Genomic DNA, 21295 nt, shown 5'->3' on the forward strand with positions numbered 1-21295 from the left:
ATGCAAGGTAACAGGTTTTATTAAACCTCTAACCATCTTTGTTAAACAGCTGGGTAATGTGGTTTATGGCCCACATTACTCAAACTGGGTAGTGTATTGTATGTTTCAAATACTGACTAAATGGACTTCCAACAGGTTCGGACCACTTATTCAACATCATTGAGGACAGAGACCGTTTTCTTCAAACTGTGCTGGAAATACTTTGTTCCTCTAGTGAGTCGGACAGGTTTCTTTGTGAATACCAATGATTACATACTTTCATTAACTTTGGCAGTTTGTCAACATAATATTGGGTTTAACCATCTGTTAGTTTAAACAGTATGCGGTTGCAGCCAATCCTCATTTTTGAGATAATGAAAGTTTACTTCTATCACTCAATATGCTGCAAGTGCAGCTGTTTTTGGCATTGGTTGATCACCAGGTCCAAAGAATGTAAACTGGCCTAAAATGTCTCCTGTATGTTGGTTCCAGTGTTTCTGTCCTCTGTCATCCTGCTGGAGAGCCAGGCCGGCAGAGTAGAGAAATGGGAGAGGAGGAAACGACTGTTGACCTGAGGACGTTTGCAGCGACAACTTCACGTGACCTGCAAAGTCAAATTAACTACATACTTCAGCTAACATACTCTATAAGCCTATTGCAAGTAATTATATAAACAATAAAAAATAAGCAGATAAATGAAAATCATTGGCTGCATGCGGAGCTCCAGTGTTGTGCTAGTTACGGTAAGTTGGTAATTAGTTACTAGTTATCTCATTAAAAAGTAGGCTAACTAAATTTAAAAAATAATGGGTTCCTCCTTCTTTCAAATATAGCCTACCAAAGACCAAACAAGTTTTCTCTTACTCTTGTTATAGCACAGACATTGTGGTCCCGATAACCTAATAACACAATTTAAGGTGTAGCCTCATGTCTGTACCACACTTTTTTTTTTTTTACAGAATTTAAAGCATGAGAAATGTCTAAATACAGTGATATCAAAGGTTACTGTACAAAAAACTACATATATATCCATATATAAACTGTCATATCTACAGGAACAACTATAGTTTTTCAGCTTTAATGACCTGAAAATGCTATTCTTGGCATTAATTGTGGTAAGACTTTATACATAAAGTCACTGTGTGAAAGGGAGTGCTTATGTTATGATTTATTTTCCATACATGCAAGCCTGCAGACCAGCTTCTAATTAGCTGGGTTCCACTGTTTGTCAGTAACAAAAAAACCTACAAAGCAAACTCCAGACGCCAGTTTTAACTTCCACAACAAGCAGAGAAAAACATTCCTATTTTACGACATTTTACAACAAAGGGCCTTTTCCACAGCCAGACTAATTTGTTTAAAGCACAGCAAAGCATGATACTGGCATTTCAGAGCTTCTCGTAACGTGACAACTCGGGTCTTTAGGTGGAATCGGGGTAATATATAAATACTTAGACACTTGAATCAAAGTCTTTTATCGCTGTTTAATTTTTAGATGGAATTTCTGCACCACCTTGTGTTGAAAGAGCAGACTTTAAAAAAGAATGGCTAATCTGAAACCGATTCTTAAACATTCTGTATAACTTTACGCACAGTGATGTCTTGTGGTTTTACTCAGGTTTACACTGGTATTTGGGTTTCTGATAGTACATGTGTACATACTTTAATGTAAAAAAAACCACATTCTTATCATACTGGCTGTCTGAATATACAGTACTTGTATTCACCCTCTGTCTGAAACACTGTTTTAGCGCCTGTCTCTTTAAGGCCCCCTCCCGTAAAGGATAGGATTAGAAACTACATTTTGACAACTTAATCAAATTCCTTCATATTATAAGTCTAACACTGATGCAACACACTTTTAATTTGCTAAATGTTTTGATTACATTACTGTAGGATAAACAAAGCCTCACATGAAACATAGGGATCATTTCTTATTTTTTGGGGTTATTCCGCAGTAGATGTTCAGCCTGCAAAAACAAAACATTAAATATTAACTATTGCCTCAATTCCCTCATATTTAACAAAGTGCCACCTATGCTAAGTATAGAAGGTCGTCTGTATAAATACCAAAAAGTCGACGGGGTCCTCTGGTTTGATCTTGGAGCACTCTAACATGGCCTCAGTGAGCGAAGGCATCACATTCTTTCATGAGATAGTTCCTCAGAGGAAGAGCGTGAGCTTCCAGCAGATCACACTCCTGTCTCTTCACCTCAGACAAATTCTTTTGCTAATGAAAAAGTAAAACAATTTCATGGACTCTTAGTATTTTTCCAGTCATTTGTTTTCTATCAGAGTCCCCAATGTGGCATGATAATATATCACTACCCTCTGTGTATAATACAACACTTACCCACTCCTCGTACTGAGCAGCCATCTCGGCCAGTGCAGCTTCATTCCTGCGTTTCTTCTCAGCCGCCTCTGTAGCCACTTTCTGCTTCCTCTCTTCCTCTTTCTTTCTGTCCTCCTCTTCCTGCTCCTCTGGACTCAGGCCATAGTTCTTTGGAATCCCCACTATCTCAATGATCTTCTTGATAACATCTGTGTACTCTGAATCATCTGTGGTGACCTCTGGAGGGGAAAACAAGACACAACTACTGTTAAGTGAACTGTCATGTCAAAGCACCCATATTATGCTCATTTTCCGGTTCATAGTTGTATTTTGAGGATGTACCAGAATAGGTTTACGTTTCATTTTCAAAAAATATTTTTGTTGTTTTGCACATTGCTGCGGATCCTCTTTTCTCCCTGTGTGTCTGGGTCTCTGTTTTAGCTACAGAGTGAGACATCTTACTTCTATACTATCTTTGTTAGGAGATGCTCAGTAGCTAGGTACGATCCTATCAGCTAGACAACTCTTTCTCCAACTTTGGTCTGTACAAGGCAGGATTAGCTGGGAGACGTCTTCTAGACGAGGGCCACTTGTGGAATACCTGCAGAACAGGGACATGGAAGTAGTTTTTTTGGAGATTATGGTAAACTAGTGTGTTGTAGCAGTGTTTTGCCATTGAAAACCAGCTAGCATGCTACGGTTAGCCGTGCTGATGGCTCACCCGGAGACTGAAGGCAGAGGACATTGAGAAAGCGGATCTCACTCAAAACAGCATGGATGTTTTTTTCCAATACTTTTCCAGTATGGGCACTTTAATGTACGGTACCAATCGAAAGCTTAGATACGCTTTCTTATTCACTTGAATAGAAAATGGTGTACAATTTTTGACTGGTACTGTATATTTTTGCACATTTTAGTACAAAAAAAACTGCAGTGACACTAAGTAACCCTTAAGGGTCGCAGCCCCCCTGTTAAAGATCTCTGGCCCCAGACATGATCCCATTCACCACAGTTGCATCATATAAAGTGTGACACAGACCGGCACAAATGTGCTTCTAATAATGACCAAACTCTTACCTTTTCCACATCTAAGGTCATTTTAAATAACCGTTTGTGGTCTAATATGAGCTGTGTGTCTTTGAAGAAAATACCAATGTGTTCCGGGTGAATCTCAAGCTCATGGAAGTAGTCCAGCAGGGTTTCCTCAGCGGTACTGAGTTGTCTGTATCTTGTCAGCCGAGGGACAAATTCCTCCTGGGTGTAGTGCATTTCCTCTGCCACACTCTGTGGAAGTCCCAGCGCTCTGTTCATCAAAAAATCATCTGTCGCATTGAGGACAAAAACAGTGCTCTGCAAAACATCAAATGAGTAGAATAAGAAAGGGCTTCAGGATGTTTTTGCATTATTAAAAGGTATATGTTTGGCAAGTTCTGGGACTAGGATTTCTTTTACACATGATTCCTAGTATCACTTTAAGTGCCTGCTGTGCTGTAAGAATTGAATGACCTGTCATCAACAACCTGGAGTGATGTTCTTGTTGTACAAAGGTTTTTCGGGCATCAAATCCTGGTTATCCATATCCTCATCTGAAATATAAAGCACCACATCCACATTAATGTAATCAACATTAAAAAATATACAGTAATTTAATGCATGGTATGAAACTTACCAGAGAAAATCAGCGTTGCTTGCTCATATGTCCTGATGAAGCCATCAAGAACAAATCCTTGGTTTGTGCATGGCTTTGAATTAAGCTTTTTTTGCAAAAGGTCAAAAACTAGATGGTCATCCATTCGACCTAATGGACCAACACAGTCTTTTAAAACCTAAAGTGAGGAACTAAAAGACTTTATATGCAACAACAACCCATCAATAATCCAACCACAAATACACCAAACACAAAGGTCTTAATATTATGACCGATTAAACCACAACCGCCTGTCCCAGATTGTTAGGACAACTTAGGCTTAGGTTAAATTAAAACTTAGAACTTAAATCTTTCAGAATGTATTAAAAGCCACAGTTAACTTCCCATTAAAATGACCTAAAAATAAGAGCTGTTTCTGGACAGGTTGTGGAGCAATAACATGTCTCTACCTCACTTTTATCATCTTATGGCATCATAATCAACATTATCATGAATATTACTACTTCACAAGTAGCGTGAAGTAATCCAAAAGCTGCTGTAGTCAAACATCCAAAACAACTTAAAATGGCAATAAAGCAGAAGATTCAAAAGTTCCCTAACTAACCTGCATTCATTTCACTTCTTGTGTTAAAGAGTTCCAATTCTTTCCGTGCAGCCGCCACTTCCTCTTCACTGACATTCTCAGGGTTCCCTTCATTAACTATCCCCACCTGTAGCACATGACAGTAAACATGACAAAACAACTATGAATGTGTATTTGTAATTAAAACTAAAATTACAGAAAACTAAACTTCCACAAGAGGGCAGTGAGAGAGTAAAAAATGGAGTCTGGCAGGCAAAGGCAATCCTTTCATTTGTTCCACAGACCAGTTGTGCGATCTTTTCCTCAATGACTTCTTTGATCTTGATGTGGTGTATTTGGTAATGATTGCAGAGCTTCTCGGCAACAGTGGTTTTACCCACAGCTGGCGGTCCAATCAGGCACACTCTGATTGGCTAAGGATAAAAATAGTGGAAAGGAAATCATGGCAGCATTTATCTGGTACCAAAAAACGCTTTCATTTTAGAAACACATTTATTGTGGCACATGTATGAGATATATTTCTTTTTCCATTTGGACTTTTAATTTTTGTTTACAAATTAAGGGAATGAGTTGCGAAAGTATCAACAACAAAAATATTTTTCCTATCTGTATACACTAAAACAATGAGGACTTTTTCATTGTCTTCCCCTTTAGAGTGTCTGAACAAGTTTCCCAGTGTATAAGAAGCTGCCTTAAAGTCTTGTATGTAATATCAATTGAGTGTTAAAATTAAATAGTTTTAAACACTCACAAGTAGCTGCCTGGTGTCTCTGTATTCTTCCACAATACTCGCCATGTTTTTAACCATCCCAGCTTCAGACTTCCAACGGAGACTGAAGGAGTCCTTTATGATAAAAGAATCCAGGCGGAGGTTGATATTTAGGTACTCCAATTCCTCTGGCTGAATTGAGAGAGGACACATCATATAAACACAGTATGTTTTAGATTAAATATTTCCTGGAAAAATATTCAATTATGTGCCATGGAGAGCGGACGTTTTCATACAAGCATCTAGACCCACTAAAGCTAGAAACAACTCTGATATGAATGTATGTGAGTGTGCTGTGTCTTTACCCAGTCGTTAAATGTACATTTGTGACAGTTACCAACTCTCATTCAAAGTCAAAAGACACAAAACTGTGAGTCTTGAGCCAGCGATTTCATCCTAGATCCTAGAATAATTGTGTCAGTTAGAAGATACTTTTCAAGGGGTAAAGCCTAATCCTCCATTTGCAATAATCCTGACCAGATTCAAATTTGTTGAAAATAAAAAAAGCAAAAGACATACTTCACCTTAAAAGCTTTCATGGAGATGGCATCCTGCTCCGATAATTTGTCAATTTCTCCTGGCCCAAGTGTAGCGCTTATCATCTGAAAGGTCAGAAAATAATTTTGAAAATAATTTGTCTCCATTTTGTTTTGTAATTTTGTCTTTGCAGCCCACAGTAGTTCACAATAGAGGGATATGAACACATGGAGAGGGAGAGAAGACATGTAAAAAGGTCCCCATCTGGGATTCAATTCCGTCTTGGGTCACCAGACAGACCCACAGTATGTTTTACAAAAAATCCTTATCAATTTTCTTAAATGTGTTGCTGAATCCAGGTTTATAATAAGGTTACCTTTACAATATCCTCTAAAGTGTTTTTGGCGTCATCGACAGCAAGAACGTATTTTGACTTTGGCTTGAGTTCAATGATGTTTTGGATCACTCTGAAACAGAAAAACAAGTCAGCCCTACTGTAACTATCTCAAAAACTAAATGACGGCATGTACGTAGGAGTATGTTAAATCAAACCACCCTCCAAGGTCGTATACGTGAATCATGGGGATGTGATTTTTGCCCTGTCCAAAGAGAGGAACTTTTGGAAACTGCATCAACCAAGCCACCTGTTTCAAAATACAAAAAAAAACATTTCACAGTAGATGATATTGCAAATGAGGCATGCAGTGTGCATCCAGTCCAGACATCCAGTATAGAGATCACATTAAAATCTACCTTGAAAAAGTAGTGAAAGAGGTTCTCTCCCTTTCCGTACTGAACACCAGAACCTACAACATATCCAGTAAGCTTGTTCTTTTTCTGTAAGATTAGAAAATCACACAGAATCCACAGGGTTTAAAAGGAATTTTTTCCCAGTTTGTATTTTCATAGTTACATTTATTTTTCCCATTGCTGAAGTTGGGACAAAAATAAGTATTACATTGTGTAACTGCTTCCATGCTGTTGGACTATTTTGGAGTATGTTGAACTTTTCATCCCAATAATGTACTTACAACTCTACCCAGTTTGAGCACAAGTTTCTCAAGGTTATTGTGGTTTTTGAAACTGGGATGCGGCCTTTTTCTTCTGAACTCTTCCTCTGTTAGCATAACATCTGTTTCTTCCTGAAGAGAGAAATTATAATCATAATGGTTGTGTTAAATATTCACGGAACAAGTTTGCCTACATTTTTTTCTACAGGCTTACCGGATTCTGTGGCTTGGTCATGGCCCAGGTCATCACGCTTGAGACTAAAATGAACATTTTCCGAGACTTGAAGTTCTCCATCTCGTCATGAAGGGCTGTTTGGAAAAGAGGGAGGGGGGAAGTACAATTATGATAAGAAAAAAGAAAAGAAAAAAAAAAATATATATACTTAATCCAGTCTGAATAGTAAACCTACTGAATAGCAAACCTACTTAATCCCTTACCTCTGATTGCCCATGTTGCTTCTTCAATCTGCTGTTGTGTAGCATTTTCTGAGATGTTGTACACCACTACGTTACACTCCAGCATCTGCCGAAAAAGCTCGTCTCGAGTTGGTGACTACAAAAGATCATACACACAATTACACATCTGTAGTTTGCATTGTCCAGAAGTAGACATCATTTATATAAAGTTGTTATAGTCCCTGCGTGCACTTGCAGCAGGTCAAAGGAGCAGAGCCTGACTCACCGTGTACTGTTCAAGTAGAAAACTTTGTTTTTCATCTTTAGCGGAAGGAGACACAGTTCCCACTAGTTGGAAAGCAGGTTCACCTCGAGGGGAGGTCTCTTCTGCTTCGACTTCCTCAGAGGGCTCTACGGCTACGCACGTCGATAAAAACTGTTAAGTAGGTCAGAAAAATACTGTTAATGACAAGCTATTTTAAATTAGCAACATAGCTACTTAACTCTATCTAACGTTAACGTTAGCCAACGTTACCTTAGCGATGTGTTTGGAAGAATATCTGTCGACGTCGTTGACAAAAATACGTTTCGGACGAGTTCGTTTATTTTTATCCCCCATTTTAGAGGCGAGAATTTTCGGTTGCTTTTAGCTTTTTGTAGAAAATATTAACCTAATAACAAAAACTATGTGTGTTAAATCTTTCACTAATGTAGCAGTCTACCTAGTTATAGCCATAGACGGTGACAGAAGTTTGTATATACTGGTTATAGGCAGAGTGATAGAGAAAGACAATGGCTGTGGTAAAAGTTATGAAGCTAACTAACAGTTGATTTCTTGGTCCGTTGCTATGGACTCAAGCCGGTTGCTACGATTCAGCCAATGAAATGCTACGCTGAAGGTGACACGTTACGCGCACACTGCTGCAGAGTCAAGAGCATAGACCGTTAATATGAGTGGACAGAGCATCCGGTTTCGAAAAGTGCAACCACTGCGGAAGTAACTTAAACCTGCATTCTATCTGAATTCCTGCAGAGGGCGACACGCGTGGTTGCAAAAGAGGTTGGTTTCAATAGAAGTCTATGGAGAAATGAGCCACTTCTCACTTGATTTATTACCTCAGTAAACATCTTCATAGTGAGTTTATGGTCTCGATCGCTAGTTCTAAGTATTCTGCAATACAGAATGATATTCATTTTTGAAATTACGTTCTCGTTGATTTTAAAATAGGCGATAAAGCCGGGGGTGTTTTAGGGCGTGGCTATGATGTGATTGACAGTTCTCGCCTGTCAATCCTGACAGAGTGTTAGCAAAGCTTGTCCATGGCACGTAAACTTCATTTTGGGGATTTACTACGTTCCATCGCTGTGGCTGTGACACTTTGGTCGGATAATAATGTCTTGTTCAGCGGTCGGTTGCACGGCAAGACACTCAAAGGAATCGCAGTTCATTTTTCCGGTAATAAAATTATATTTTGTTTTAATACAGTTTTTCGTTAGCCAACATTAGCATCTCAATTAATATCAGTTAGCTAGCTTCTAGATTGCACCTTGCTAAGCAAGCTAGCGGGCTAACTAATAAGGCTATGCAGACCGTATAAACGCATACAGTCTATGTATAAACGTATTAAAATATATTTAATGTTACAGTCGAATACAGTAGGTATGCACCGATCTCGCCAACGATCTCGCCTGTGATCTGTTGATCTGTAATAGGTGGTGTGAGTGCTTATCGATGCGCATGTTATGGTAACGTTAGCTTAAAATCAAAGCCTGATGTAGCTAACGTTATATTGCAAATTCATAAACCCTATTAGCACGGGGTAAGATCATCGTGGAACAGCGTGTGATTCAGACATAACCCCTCACATCTGAGTTTCGTGTGGCGGATTTGTACGTCAAACGTAGACCTTCTTTTGAGTCAAATATATGTATCCCGAAAGTTTGGGCAACGTTACCCGGAGGCGGGCGAAAGACGGCCATGGCGAGGCCGGCGCACCCCACCCCAGTCGGGGCTGCGGATCTTTCTGGGCGAGAGGTTACCGGGCACCCTATCACCCTCGCCGCGGCAGCACCCACCCAGCATCACCATCACCACACGGTCAAAGCTGCGGGCGGGAGCGCGTTGACTTGGAGACGGAGGTCTCCGGGTGGGGGAGTGGGTCAGATTGTTAGCGATAAAATGGCGCACATGAAACAATTAGACATTATTGTAAAGTTACGTTGGGGTTGTTATATTAATCTATTAAATATACATTTCAATCATTTTCATTACAGATGCATACAGCAGATGTGGTGCCTTGTTAGTGTAAATTGATAGTATATACACCTTTGGGATGTATGAAACATGAATTTCTGTCCAAACAGACTTCCTTTTGATGAGGCCAGGCTGAAGCAATGGTTGGTGAACATGAGGAGAGAGAGAGACCAGCAAATGGAACCACGAAAAGTCACGTCTGCAGTTCACACTTTGAGGAAGATCAGTTTTTTAGAGACAATCAGGTATTATTAATTTAAATAAATCATTTAGTGTGTGTCTCATAAATTAGCTCATATATTAATATAATTAATTGTGATCTACAGTGCCTTAACTACATGTTTTTCTTTTACTGTAACTACAAAGGTATCCGCACTGAAAACTGAAAGAGCAGAGCCTCCAGAAGGAAGACCTGGTGTATAGAGCGGCGTATTTGGTGCCATTTCATCTGGATGTGGAAACCAGACAGCGTTGACCACGTCCAAAGTTTCTCAATGTGTTCTGATTGTAAAAATGCCAGAAAATCATTTTTTGGTTCAGCTTCTTCTGCTGGAAGATGGACCAACTTTTGGCCCTTGGTAGTTAGAGGTTCAATTTATTGTGGTTGACTTAGTTTCTGCTGCTGTGTTTGATAGGTGATAGTAGTAACATTAGTAGTTTTGTGGATTAAAACTTTTATAAATATTAAACTGGAATAAAATATGAATATACTCTAGCAGTCACCACTTTCACAGGTGAAAGTATGTTTGGTAATTTCACATAAAGGGTATTTTATGTATTTTATGTAATTAGTACTGTTAGAATTAAATATTGACATTGCATGTCCTTGTATGGTTTTTAGTTTTCATACTTTAAAAATGTCAGTAACTAATGATTAAATCAAATGTACCTATACATTTGATTTAATCATAGTTTACTGATATTTAATAAGTTGTTTATTCTCCTTTGCAATTTGTGATCATACGCTATGATTTTACAATAGCCCTGCACAGATAAACAGCACCTAGTGCATTTTTCATTACCTACTAAAATGTTCAAAATACACACAAGAAAGCAAAAATGGTAACATTTATGTGTATTAAAGCCAAAATAGAAAGACACTTTTAATCAATTACAAATTCTATAAAATTACAATGTCTTCTTGTATGACTACAATGCTGGATGTTACCATAGTTACTTCAGAAAAACAACAAATGTAGCTTTAGAAGGACCTTATTTTCACATTGAAATGGGCATCAACTTAAAAAAAATACATTAACCAAACACTAAAGATTTTTAAAAATGTATGATTAAATAATGTAGTTCACCTTTTACAAGAGTAAATTCCACACATAAACACTGCTGTGGGTTAAGGTAAAGGCAAACTTAACTGTCACAAGACATGTCTGCATAATAAAGAGGTCGTTGAATCTCTGTCACACTGTTAATTACAGTAGAAATGGTTGACATACAAATCACAATATAAAAATACAGCTTGACATTTAAATCTTACAGCACTTGTGCTATCATGCCTGTATACTGCAGTGAGGTGCTGCAGTTCTCGTTCATATTCCCTGCGACGAGGTTGACGCCCTTGACATCTCTCAGTCATTCCCGCCACAGTGAATAGGAGGGACGTCCGGGACGCTCTTCCTTGTGGGACTGGTAAAAGAAAGGGAGAAGTCTCTTCCACTGCAGACCAGCCAAGCAAATATTTTAAGCTATAGAGAAAAAGATAAATGAACAGCACTCTTGATTACACACTATTTGAAATGCATTATTACCTTGGCTTAGTTGTAAAAAAGTCTGATTAAAGTTTAATGTTATACAATATATAGCAAAAGAAAATGAACTATTACTATTGCTTACTTCTGGGGCATTTGGGGGGTGACATGCCATTGTGGCTCTCAGCACTCTTATTTCTAAAAGATGAAAGAATCATCAACTTCAATTGGAGCCCCTCATAGTTAAATATCTATGCACACTAGCATGTAACTACTTCATTAATTATCCAGAGAATACACTGAATCAACAACAGTCCATTGTTCTTTAGTGTAACAGTAACTTAGTTAAAGGAGCTTATTTCTGCTAACTTAGCTCTTAACAGCATGTCAAGGTTAAATGCCCCAACTATAGACTGACAGGGCAAACAGTAGCACATTATTGGTGCATTATGGTTATTACAGTTAGCCAAAACGTTATAAGAAACTTGGTATACATGTGCTAATAGCGTTACACAATGATAAGCATTGACAACTCGCCGTTTTGCATTTCGCTGACACTACGTTTAAACTACAAGAAGTAAACTTCGATTAAAAAAATTAACGTAGCATGTTTTACCATAGCTAGCTAAGCGGCAAGCTAACGTTACAGACAAGTTACATGGTAACTTCAGATACATTTACTTTGCAACGTGACTCTTATGTTATATAACCATAGACTATATGGGACAAAGATATACTTAAAACCTAGTGAAGCTAAATCTTACCTTGAATTATCCATCAGCAGTTGCAACCACATTGCCATTGAAAGTGTTAGCTAGAGTAATGGTAGAGCAGCGTTGCTAACTCTCAGCTAACGTCAGTCAGATCCCGCCCATAGACTGTATATCCCGCCCACCGTCGGTGGCTCCGCGTCTCACTCCACCCTCTTCTCTAAAATCGTCACATCCGCAACCAAGATGGCTGCGCCCATAACGCAAACTCGACGACTCATTTCTGATCTCCACAAACCAATGGGTGACGTCACACATCTCTGTCCACTCTATTAACGGTCTATGGTCAAGAGTCAACGTGTAAATTTATTTTTGTATTGTCTTTTCTTTTGCTCCTGTTTTTTGATGTATTATCATATGTGTCTGTGTGTAACTCTGTACATTAACGTTGGTACAGTAAAGAATTGAAGAAAAAAAGAGTTCTAGTCAACTAAATATTGCACATTGTAACATTTTAGTTGCCCATGTATGCCTCATGGTGTAATATTATTTTCTCCATGCAGTTGTTGCATTGATATAAAGCCAAAAGAGAAGTGATTGGTGTTTACTGTTTTGCCATGTTGCAGTTGATGCTGTAGCCTATGATATAGTACACTTAAAGCATTACATACTGTATGTGTTATTTGACCTTATTGCACCATTTAACTAGTGAGTAAAGTTATCAAACAATAAGTAGTGGAGTAGAAGTATAAAGTTGCATAACATGGAGTGACATTCCACACTTTTGTCACTATTCCTGCATTCCACGCACACACAGACACACACACACACCACACACACACACACACACACACACACACACCTGTGGGCCTTTATAGCCCATCATGGACAATGGGGCGCTGACATGGAAACTTTTAAAGCGCCCCATTTATTTATAGAGCTGACTTTATCAGGGAAACTGCTGGCAGTGTTGAATGGTGTCTGCTCTACACAGGTCTCAGCACTCAGTAAAACACACCCTGTCATTTATTCAAAGCACAGTGATGCTGAAGGGATCTGCTTCATGGATGATTGGTTGCTTATCACCTTGTACAGTAAACCTCTAAATTTAAATTAACCAGTTCTTTTTTTAACTCAATGTGCTCCATTCAGCCAAACTCCTGTAGTTTCTAAAACATCATGGGATGCTGAGTCGTGTGTTCCAAACAAGAAAAGTCAAGGAATTTGAGAAGTCAGAGTATATTTGGGAGATGTATCAAAATGCAGCACAACTTAACTTTGCCGAGAAAAAAAACATATATTTCTCTTCAGAATTAGTAGAAATCAAAAACAGCTAACTATATTTGGTGGAAAAGTCATGAAAGCAGAATGTTTCTGCTGTCACATTTCTAACATCTTCTTTCTGTATAATGATTTACAATTACAAAATAGCTGCTGATGTGTTTGTACCGATGTCAGCCAGCATTCAATTTGTTAAAGGCTTTGAAGCCATCAGCCATTCAGCCAGGCATGTGGCACATTACGATGACGGCTGTTGGTGCCAAAGACAACACTGTGTGTTCATTGTCACAGAGTCTATTTCTGAAGGTTACTCCAAGTGATGTTTTGGTAATTGTAATCCTCTGGTGTCATGGAAGTGTGAAAAACATGGCAATCAAGGTATTTGTAGTTTTAAACTCATTAAAACAATTCTATCTAATCTATATACTGTATAGTCTGGAAATGGTGACAAATCAAGACTGTGTGTGAAAGAACTTAACTGAAAGTAATCAGCTTCATTTCAGCAGATTTTACTTTTCTGACCTCATGAACACATGTGGAAGAGTTTCTTTTTATTCCTATAACAAAAAAGCCCAATTTTTGTAAAAAACAGTTAGACTCAATGGTCTTTCAAAAACAGATCACTCTGCTCTATGTCACTATGTGCCATCTTTGCAGGAATTGTGCTCTTTCCCTTGCCATTGCTGCTAAAATATGTATTGTAGAAATCTCCATGGGAAACAAACCACTGTCGAACTGCAGGACCTGATAGTTAAAAAGCAATTGTTGCTAACAGCTGCTGAAGTGTGTGTGTGTGTGTGTGTGTTGTGTGTGTGTGTGCGTGTGTGTGTGTGCGTGTGTGTGTGTGTGCGTGTGTGTGTGTGTGTGTGTGTGTTGGAGGAGGTGGGGGGTGAAGTGCAGAGGGGGCAGCTGTCAAGACAGGCAAACTGCGTGCTTCCCACATGTCCTTATAAGGACGAATGTCCCTCAAACCATGACCCATTTAAGACCGATCTGCTTTATCCCTAAAGTCCTGGTGATAAAGATAGGACTGTGCCAAAAAGTGCTTCTTTGACTTGAAGGGAGCTGTTGACAAAACACAGCAACAGTTTCCTCCAGAAACTGGATGAAACGGCTGTTTCTGACTCCTACTCTCTGCTCAACTATGTGCAGCAGATCCATTTACTGAATAAGATAGTTAATATGAGTTGTTGAAACATGTACTGTTTGGTTGGTGTAAATCTTATCAACTCATTCAGAATCATGAAACTTTGATGTTGTTTTTTTCGTTGTCAATTCTGTGTTATTCACCAGGGGATGAAGACCATTTTGTTTGTGAAACTTCTGATTTGGGATTTGTAGTCTGTAGAAATTGTTGTCAGTAGTCAGAAGTAACTAAGTAAACTTACTCAAATACTCTACATAAGTACAATTTTAAGGTACTTTTCTTGATTATTTCCATTTCAAATACTTTATACTTCAACTCCATTACAATTTAAAGAAAGATAGTGTACATGTATGTAACACCTAATTACAGTACATCCTTAAATGTATTTTTTACAATGTGGTATTGTTACTTTTTCTCCAGTAAATTATCTGAATGCTTTTTCCACCACTGACTGTTGCTGACCATCAGAAGGCTCCTAAAGGACGGTGTTTATTCACTCTCTCTGCTGCTGTAAGAGAAAAAGAAAAAGTATTTCTCTTTCTTTGGAATGATCAGGGTACCGTCATCACTGCAGAGCGTACACAAAGCTTTCAGGTATGCAAATAATACGCAAATCCTCTGTTAACTTTACTATAAGTTACCCAAAGTTACAGTCATGGTATATCTACAGTATATTGTGATGGTATATTGTCAACTTATGTTTAATACTTTTGTCTTTCATTTTTCTTTTCAAAAACAGACCAAGGACAGACTTTTTTTAATCTACTTCAACATTCTCGATTATGAGAGATTTGCTGTTTTCTCCATTCAATGGGAAAGTGAACTGAATGTCTAAACTTTTAAACATTGTACGTCATGTAAACATCAACAAGTTGATGTTTACATGACCTTCTTTACAAGGCATGAAACAATTTGCAGACTTCACCAGGAAATTCACACAAAACTTTATGAATAGTTATCAGTTGGCAAAGTGTATGAAATGGACAAGTAGGTTAGTAGCATCTCCCTTTGAGGTGCACACGGCTACGAATGGACTATTTCAAAGTGTTAGGAGGAATTTACATTCTTACTGCACTCACAGTGGCCCGATAGGGCTCCAGCATAGGGACGTATGGGAGCAGTGCGGGGTGACAAATAAGGAGCCTGAGCTCTGGCTGCAGTCTGTGGCGACATGCAGCCTCTGGTACCTGTTACACTCCATTTCCCTAAAAGGAGACACTGGAGCCAATCAGAGTTCAGAACCAGTGCTCGTCGCTCCATGCACAGGCCTTCCCAGGGATCTGTCGTCTGGTGGAGGTCTGGGGCCTGGCCTCAGCTCCCACCCTCCTCTTACAATATTGCCGCTCAGCTGTCTGCTGTCTGGCATGTTTTTGCCCCCCCCCCACCCTTCCTTCTGCACACACATGCTTTGACACTGGCAAACTGTCACAGGCAGGTTCCCCTTAGACGGCTCCTTTACCAGCTTGCTAATACAAGATCTCAGATTACAATTGCACCCCCCAATTACCCACCCCCCCCAGTGCCCTGCATGAGCTTAGTCATATTAACACATCCTTAGGGACCTGAAGGAAGCTCCACAAAGTACAAGTGTGAAAAAGATGCTGCTATGTTTTATCTTGTTGATGATATTGCACTTAAGGGATTTTAGTGTCCCGATCTCTCTGTCACATTGATTTAAAATGCTTAAAGAAAGTAATTTGATGCCTAAAATACAATTTAGATGCAACATATGGAAAAAAAATACATATATAGTAGTCTCAAATGTGTATGTTGTGATTTAAGGATATCTTAGAGCTCCTTAACAACACTATGAAACTGTAATGTAACCATTTGTCCAGTCAAGCCTTCATGAAACTTCCCACTAATCCGCACTACTGTCCATTGCCTTTCCTCTCCAAGGCATCTTTCCTGTTTGATGGAATCCCTGACACGGGATCCACTTTACTGAACCATTTTGCTAAGCAGCACTTAATTTGGGCTTGTGTGAACTCCTGAGCCCGCCCACCGGCCCCCCAGCCTGAGGACGGTGGGACATATTTAAGGACCCCCTTGCAGCCTCGGCCCTTCGTCCCAGTGGAAACTCCAGTCTTGTGGTTACAACTTGGTGAGTCACTTTGCAGTCTTCATTCATTTCTTTTCATTTCTTTCAAGTAGGATGAGCAGTTGCTGCTACTGTAGGACATTTTACTGCCACAACATGGATTTTTTTTCTTTTTGTTTATAGTGGTTTGGTTTCTGAGATCAGAGCTGATGTGTTGTTTGGGTGCAGATAAGCGTTGAACATAAGAGAAGGGAAAGCTGAAAGAAAGAAAAAAAAAAAGGTTGTTGGAAATTTCGTGGCGCTCAAAGTACAGAGTGTTGCTAAATATGGACAGATCATCCAGAACAGTGACCTGCACTCTGCAGACTGAATGAAATACTCTGAGGGATGCAGGGATGGGATGCTTGCTGTGGTGTGGCAGCTATGAAGCTCTAACTCAACTCAGACACAGTATAAGAAACCTATTAACACTGATATACTTTTTGATTAAATACAGTATTTCAAGTTTGACTGTTTAAATATCAAAAAGAACAATCCAGTGTGTTCAACAAAATGTATTTCCATGAAAGAGATGAAAACCCTTTAAAGTAGCAAATACTATTGTGGGAAACTAAAAATTCTAAATAGTTCTAAAAAGTTGGGTCTGCCTATTTTGGCCAAGACATTCTTAAAAATTAGATTATTAATCTAATGGAGGCTTTCCTGTTCAAATGAAAATGAAAAGCAGTCAAGTCATTTTCCTGCATCAATAATAACTATTTACATAAAAGCTGGTTGGTACACTGTGGAAACCCTAGAATAAAAATAACGTCTTGAAGTATTTTGCACATTATTTTTTCTATACGTTTTCTAAAATCTTTTACAAAAAGTGTAATACCTTCAAATGACACAATCATGTTTAGCTGCAAGTGTAGTGTTAATAATGGTAAATGACTGTTAAGTTGAGGAGATTCTTATACCTGTGCTCTGGTCAGAAGAAGAACCTAACTCATAGCCTCAATGAATGGCATTGATTTGCAAAAGTTTATATAAAATGTTTTGGCCTGGTGGATAAGAGTCCAGAGGACAACCTCAGAGGAGGAATGTAAGAGTGGACAGATAAAATAGATGTTTGATTTTCCAGAGATGCTCAGTGGTGATTTCATAGTTGGCTCATTTAGAGTTGAGGCTGAATTCCATGACATGGGGGAGGGGAGGGATGGGATGCAGGATGCACTTGAGATGCAGGCTGTGTCCAGAGATCCTGGAAGGACCAGAACACATGGTCTGGCTCCAAACAGAGGAGAGCATTATGTGGCGACAGCTGAGAGGCCAGGCCTCCTCCTGCCACTTGTCAAAAGACACACCGACTCAGCTGTTAACTGGCCCTGGAATAATGATGAGATACAGAGGACAGGTTGTGGGGGCAAAGGAGGGTGACTGGAGTCCCGAAGCTTTAAATAGACCTATGAGTGTGTGTTTGTGTGTGATACTAGAGAGAGGAGATTGAAGCACTCAGAGGTGTCTTCATACTAAACATAGTGCTACATAGTTTCTCAGGATTGCATTGTATTGTTTTTTTTTCAAGTTAAATAAGAATTAAATGTAAACGTTACACTTGATATGGGTAAATTTCCTGCAAATATTCACCTTGATTAACTGAAACTTTGTTAAGAACCTTTAAAAGAGTGAATAATGTTCAGTGTTTTGATGTAAACGTTGTGTTGATGTTAGTGTTTCCGTCCTCTGTCTTGTACAGTAGACCAGCCCAGAATAGACCAAACATGTGTGACGACGACGAGACCACCGCCCTGGTGTGCGACAACGGCTCTGGCCTGGTCAAGGCTGGGTTTGCTGGTGATGACGCTCCCCGTGCTGTCTTCCCATCCATTGTTGGACGCCCCCGTCACCAGGTAGGAATTCTGAAAGACCCACAAACTGCTAAAAAAAGCTTCATCACAGGGTGTCTGCATGGGTCTATGTTGTTCCTGAGATTCTAAGATGTGTTTGCTTTACGTTTTCAGGGTGTGATGGTGGGTATGGGTCAGAAGGACAGCTATGTGGGAGACGAGGCCCAGAGCAAGAGGGGTATCCTGACTCTGAAGTACCCCATCGAGCACGGCATCATTACCAACTGGGACGACATGGAGAAGGTGATGAAAAACAACAATATCTTAAAATCTTGTATTTATTATTGGAGCCTAGTTTTGAGTCAGTTTACTTCTATCCCTGACATAGTCTTTACTGTTCCGGTTTCACAGATCTGGCACCATACCTTCTACAATGAGCTTCGTGTGGCCCCAGAAGAGCACCCCACCCTGCTTACTGAGGCCCCCCTCAACCCCAAGGCCAACAGGGAGAAGATGACCCAGATCATGTTTGAGACCTTCAACGTCCCTGCCATGTATGTGGCCATTCAGGCCGTGCTGTCCCTGTACGCCTCTGGTCGTACCACCGGTGAGTCTCTGCCATAAACTCCATGACTGTGCAACATTGCAAGTCGATAAAATACACACATCTCTGTGGCTGGGTTTGCTCAGTTGGTGGAGCAGGCGCACATGTGTAGAGGTTTGCTCCTTGAGTCAGCGACTGCGGGTTCAACTCTGCAGCCCTTTGCTGCACGTTGTTCACCCTCTCTCTCCCCTTTCATGTCTTCTGCTGTCCCATGGAAATAAAGGCCTAAAAACGCCCCCAAAAAATAATCTTAAACAAAAAAACATACCTACCTTTCATGTGCTGTGTTCTGACAAACTGCTGCTTTTTGTGGACAGGTATTGTGCTGGACTCTGGGGATGGTGTGACCCACAACGTGCCCATCTATGAGGGTTACGCTCTGCCCCACGCCATCATGCGTCTGGATCTGGCCGGTCGCGACCTGACTGACTACCTGATGAAGATCCTGACAGGAGCGTGGCTACTCATTCGTCACCACAGGTAAGAAAGCACCAGCAGTTAACTGGAAACACAAAGTGATTGGCTTATAAGATTAAGAAAGGGTTTTATGAGGGCATATACCTTTATTTAAAGCAAGACTATGTAACATGACAACAAGTGACAAAGAACTTGTAAACAAGATGGTTAGCTTTTATTTTCTTTGGACACTGATATCTCCACATTGGCTAAACGTATTTATTTACCATTCAACCTGCATTTAGAAATGGCCATCTCCCTTATTTGCGGCTTGAACTGCAAAGATACCCCTTACCAATTTCTTACAATTTTATATAAAGAACCTATAGGACCTATGAACCCCCCAGAAGCTAATGGTCATAACAGGCCAAGTAGGGCCGTCACAGCAAAACCACTGACTTTATATATTTGAGGAAGGGTGGGTTTTATTTCTCATGAGTATTAATTCAACTTTTCATTTATTGAAAGAATGCATTATCCATAATTTAAAAGTTTCAGTCTTGATTCAACATTTAGGCTAACAATTGCTAACGTAGCTGGTCGTACCAAGTATGGCATGGCAGCATGAATCCCAGTGTATTGCTCATGAATTGTATGTTTTATTTGTAAGCGAAAGGTGTTATTTTTTCCTTCAGAAAGCTGTTTGTAGATTATACATCATTGTGGTTAATGAACTAAACTGTGATTGATTTACTCCCTCCAGCTGAGCGTGAGATCGTGCGTGACATCAAGGAGAAGCTGTGCTACGTTGCCTTGGACTTCGAGAATGAGATGGCCACCGCCGCCTCCTCCTCTTCCCTGGAGAAGAGCTACGAGCTGCCCGACGGTCAGGTCATCACCATCGGCAACGAGCGTTTCCGCTGCCCGGAGACCCTGTTCCAGCCCTCCTTCATCGGTGAGTCACAACAGCTGATCACCAACACTCAGTAGCTGTGAACACCACACAGTCTGCTAGTCACACTATGTCTGATCATGTTTCATATGTACAGTGAATGCGAGTTTACTTCCCCTTGTGTTCCACACAAAAAATGTAGCCTATTGCATTTTTGATATTTCAGGGCCCTCTTTAAAATTTATTTTCAAAACACATTTTTCATGGTAACACTTTCTCCTCTTGCCTGCCCAGGTATGGAGTCTGCTGGAATCCATGAGACTGCATACAACAGCATCATGAAGTGTGACATTGACATCCGTAAGGACCTGTACGCCAACAACGTGCTATCTGGTGGAACCACCATGTACCCGGGTATTGCTGACCGAATGCAGAAGGAGATCACCGCCCTGGCCCCAAGCACAATGAAGATCAAGGTGAGCTCTCATCGACCAGCACGGACTGGTTCACTCAGGTTGACAGGAAGTGTCTGAACCTCAGTATGTTGTTAAATGCTCTCATACCAACCTGTATCTCTCCTCTTCCCTGTAGATCATCGCTCCCCCTGAGAGGAAATACTCCGTCTGGATCGGCGGCTCCATCCTGGCCTCCCTGTCCACCTTCCAGCAGATGTGGATCAGCAAGCAGGAGTACGATGAGGCTGGCCCCTCCATCGTCCACAGGAAGTGCTTCTAAATTTCCAAACCGGCACCAAAAAACCAAACAAACCAAACTACACCAGCTTTCCATCCATATCTTTATTTCTACTGTGTCTTTTGCTGTATATACATGTTCTGTTTTAATAAAAATAATTGATTTTAACAGTAACAGTCTGGAGCGTCAATACGCAGATAGTGAGCATGTCCATGAATATATAAGACGGCAATATGCAATATATATGTCAATATATGATCTTTCACTTTTCCTCTTAAGAAAAAAACTGTTGTAATTCCCCCTTTGCAAAACCTGATTTAGAAAAAAATGCTTTTTAATTTAAAAAAAGAATTAAATTACACATGACAGAAGAGATTTTTTTTACAATCAATTAAAGAATTTAGATCTGTTTGCAGATTATTCTATGCCCAAAGTGCATAGTGGGAAATTACAGTTTTCCCCAGATCTGTCCAAACCCAGGGTACATACATGCACTACTGGTCAAAAGTTTGGGGTCACTTAAACATTTTCATACCACTCCATTATGGACA

The 21295-nt window shown here is 39.8% G+C and overlaps 1 protein-coding gene and 1 pseudogene across 1 annotated transcript; one reads left to right on the forward strand and one right to left on the reverse strand.

The window, feature by feature from the left end:
• Positions 1-1335: 1335 nt before the first annotated feature.
• Positions 1336-8034, reverse strand: LOC116705928 (adenylate kinase 7-like; annotated as a pseudogene).
• Positions 8035-16338: 8304 nt separating this feature from the next.
• Positions 16339-20809, forward strand: actc1a (actin alpha cardiac muscle 1a). Its single transcript, XM_032542409.1, is given in 9 exon segments — positions 16339-16393; positions 18069-18222; positions 18334-18462; positions 18571-18766; positions 19081-19214; positions 19216-19243; positions 19923-20114; positions 20346-20527; positions 20643-20809. Coding segments are annotated over 8 exon segments (1134 nt in total). The 5' UTR covers positions 16339-16393; positions 18069-18093; the 3' UTR covers positions 20787-20809.
• Positions 20810-21295: the final 486 nt, after the last annotated feature.

This window comes from Etheostoma spectabile, chromosome 18 (assembly GCF_008692095.1).
Source record: "Etheostoma spectabile isolate EspeVRDwgs_2016 chromosome 18, UIUC_Espe_1.0, whole genome shotgun sequence".
Taxonomy (NCBI): Eukaryota; Metazoa; Chordata; class Actinopteri; order Perciformes; family Percidae; genus Etheostoma; species Etheostoma spectabile.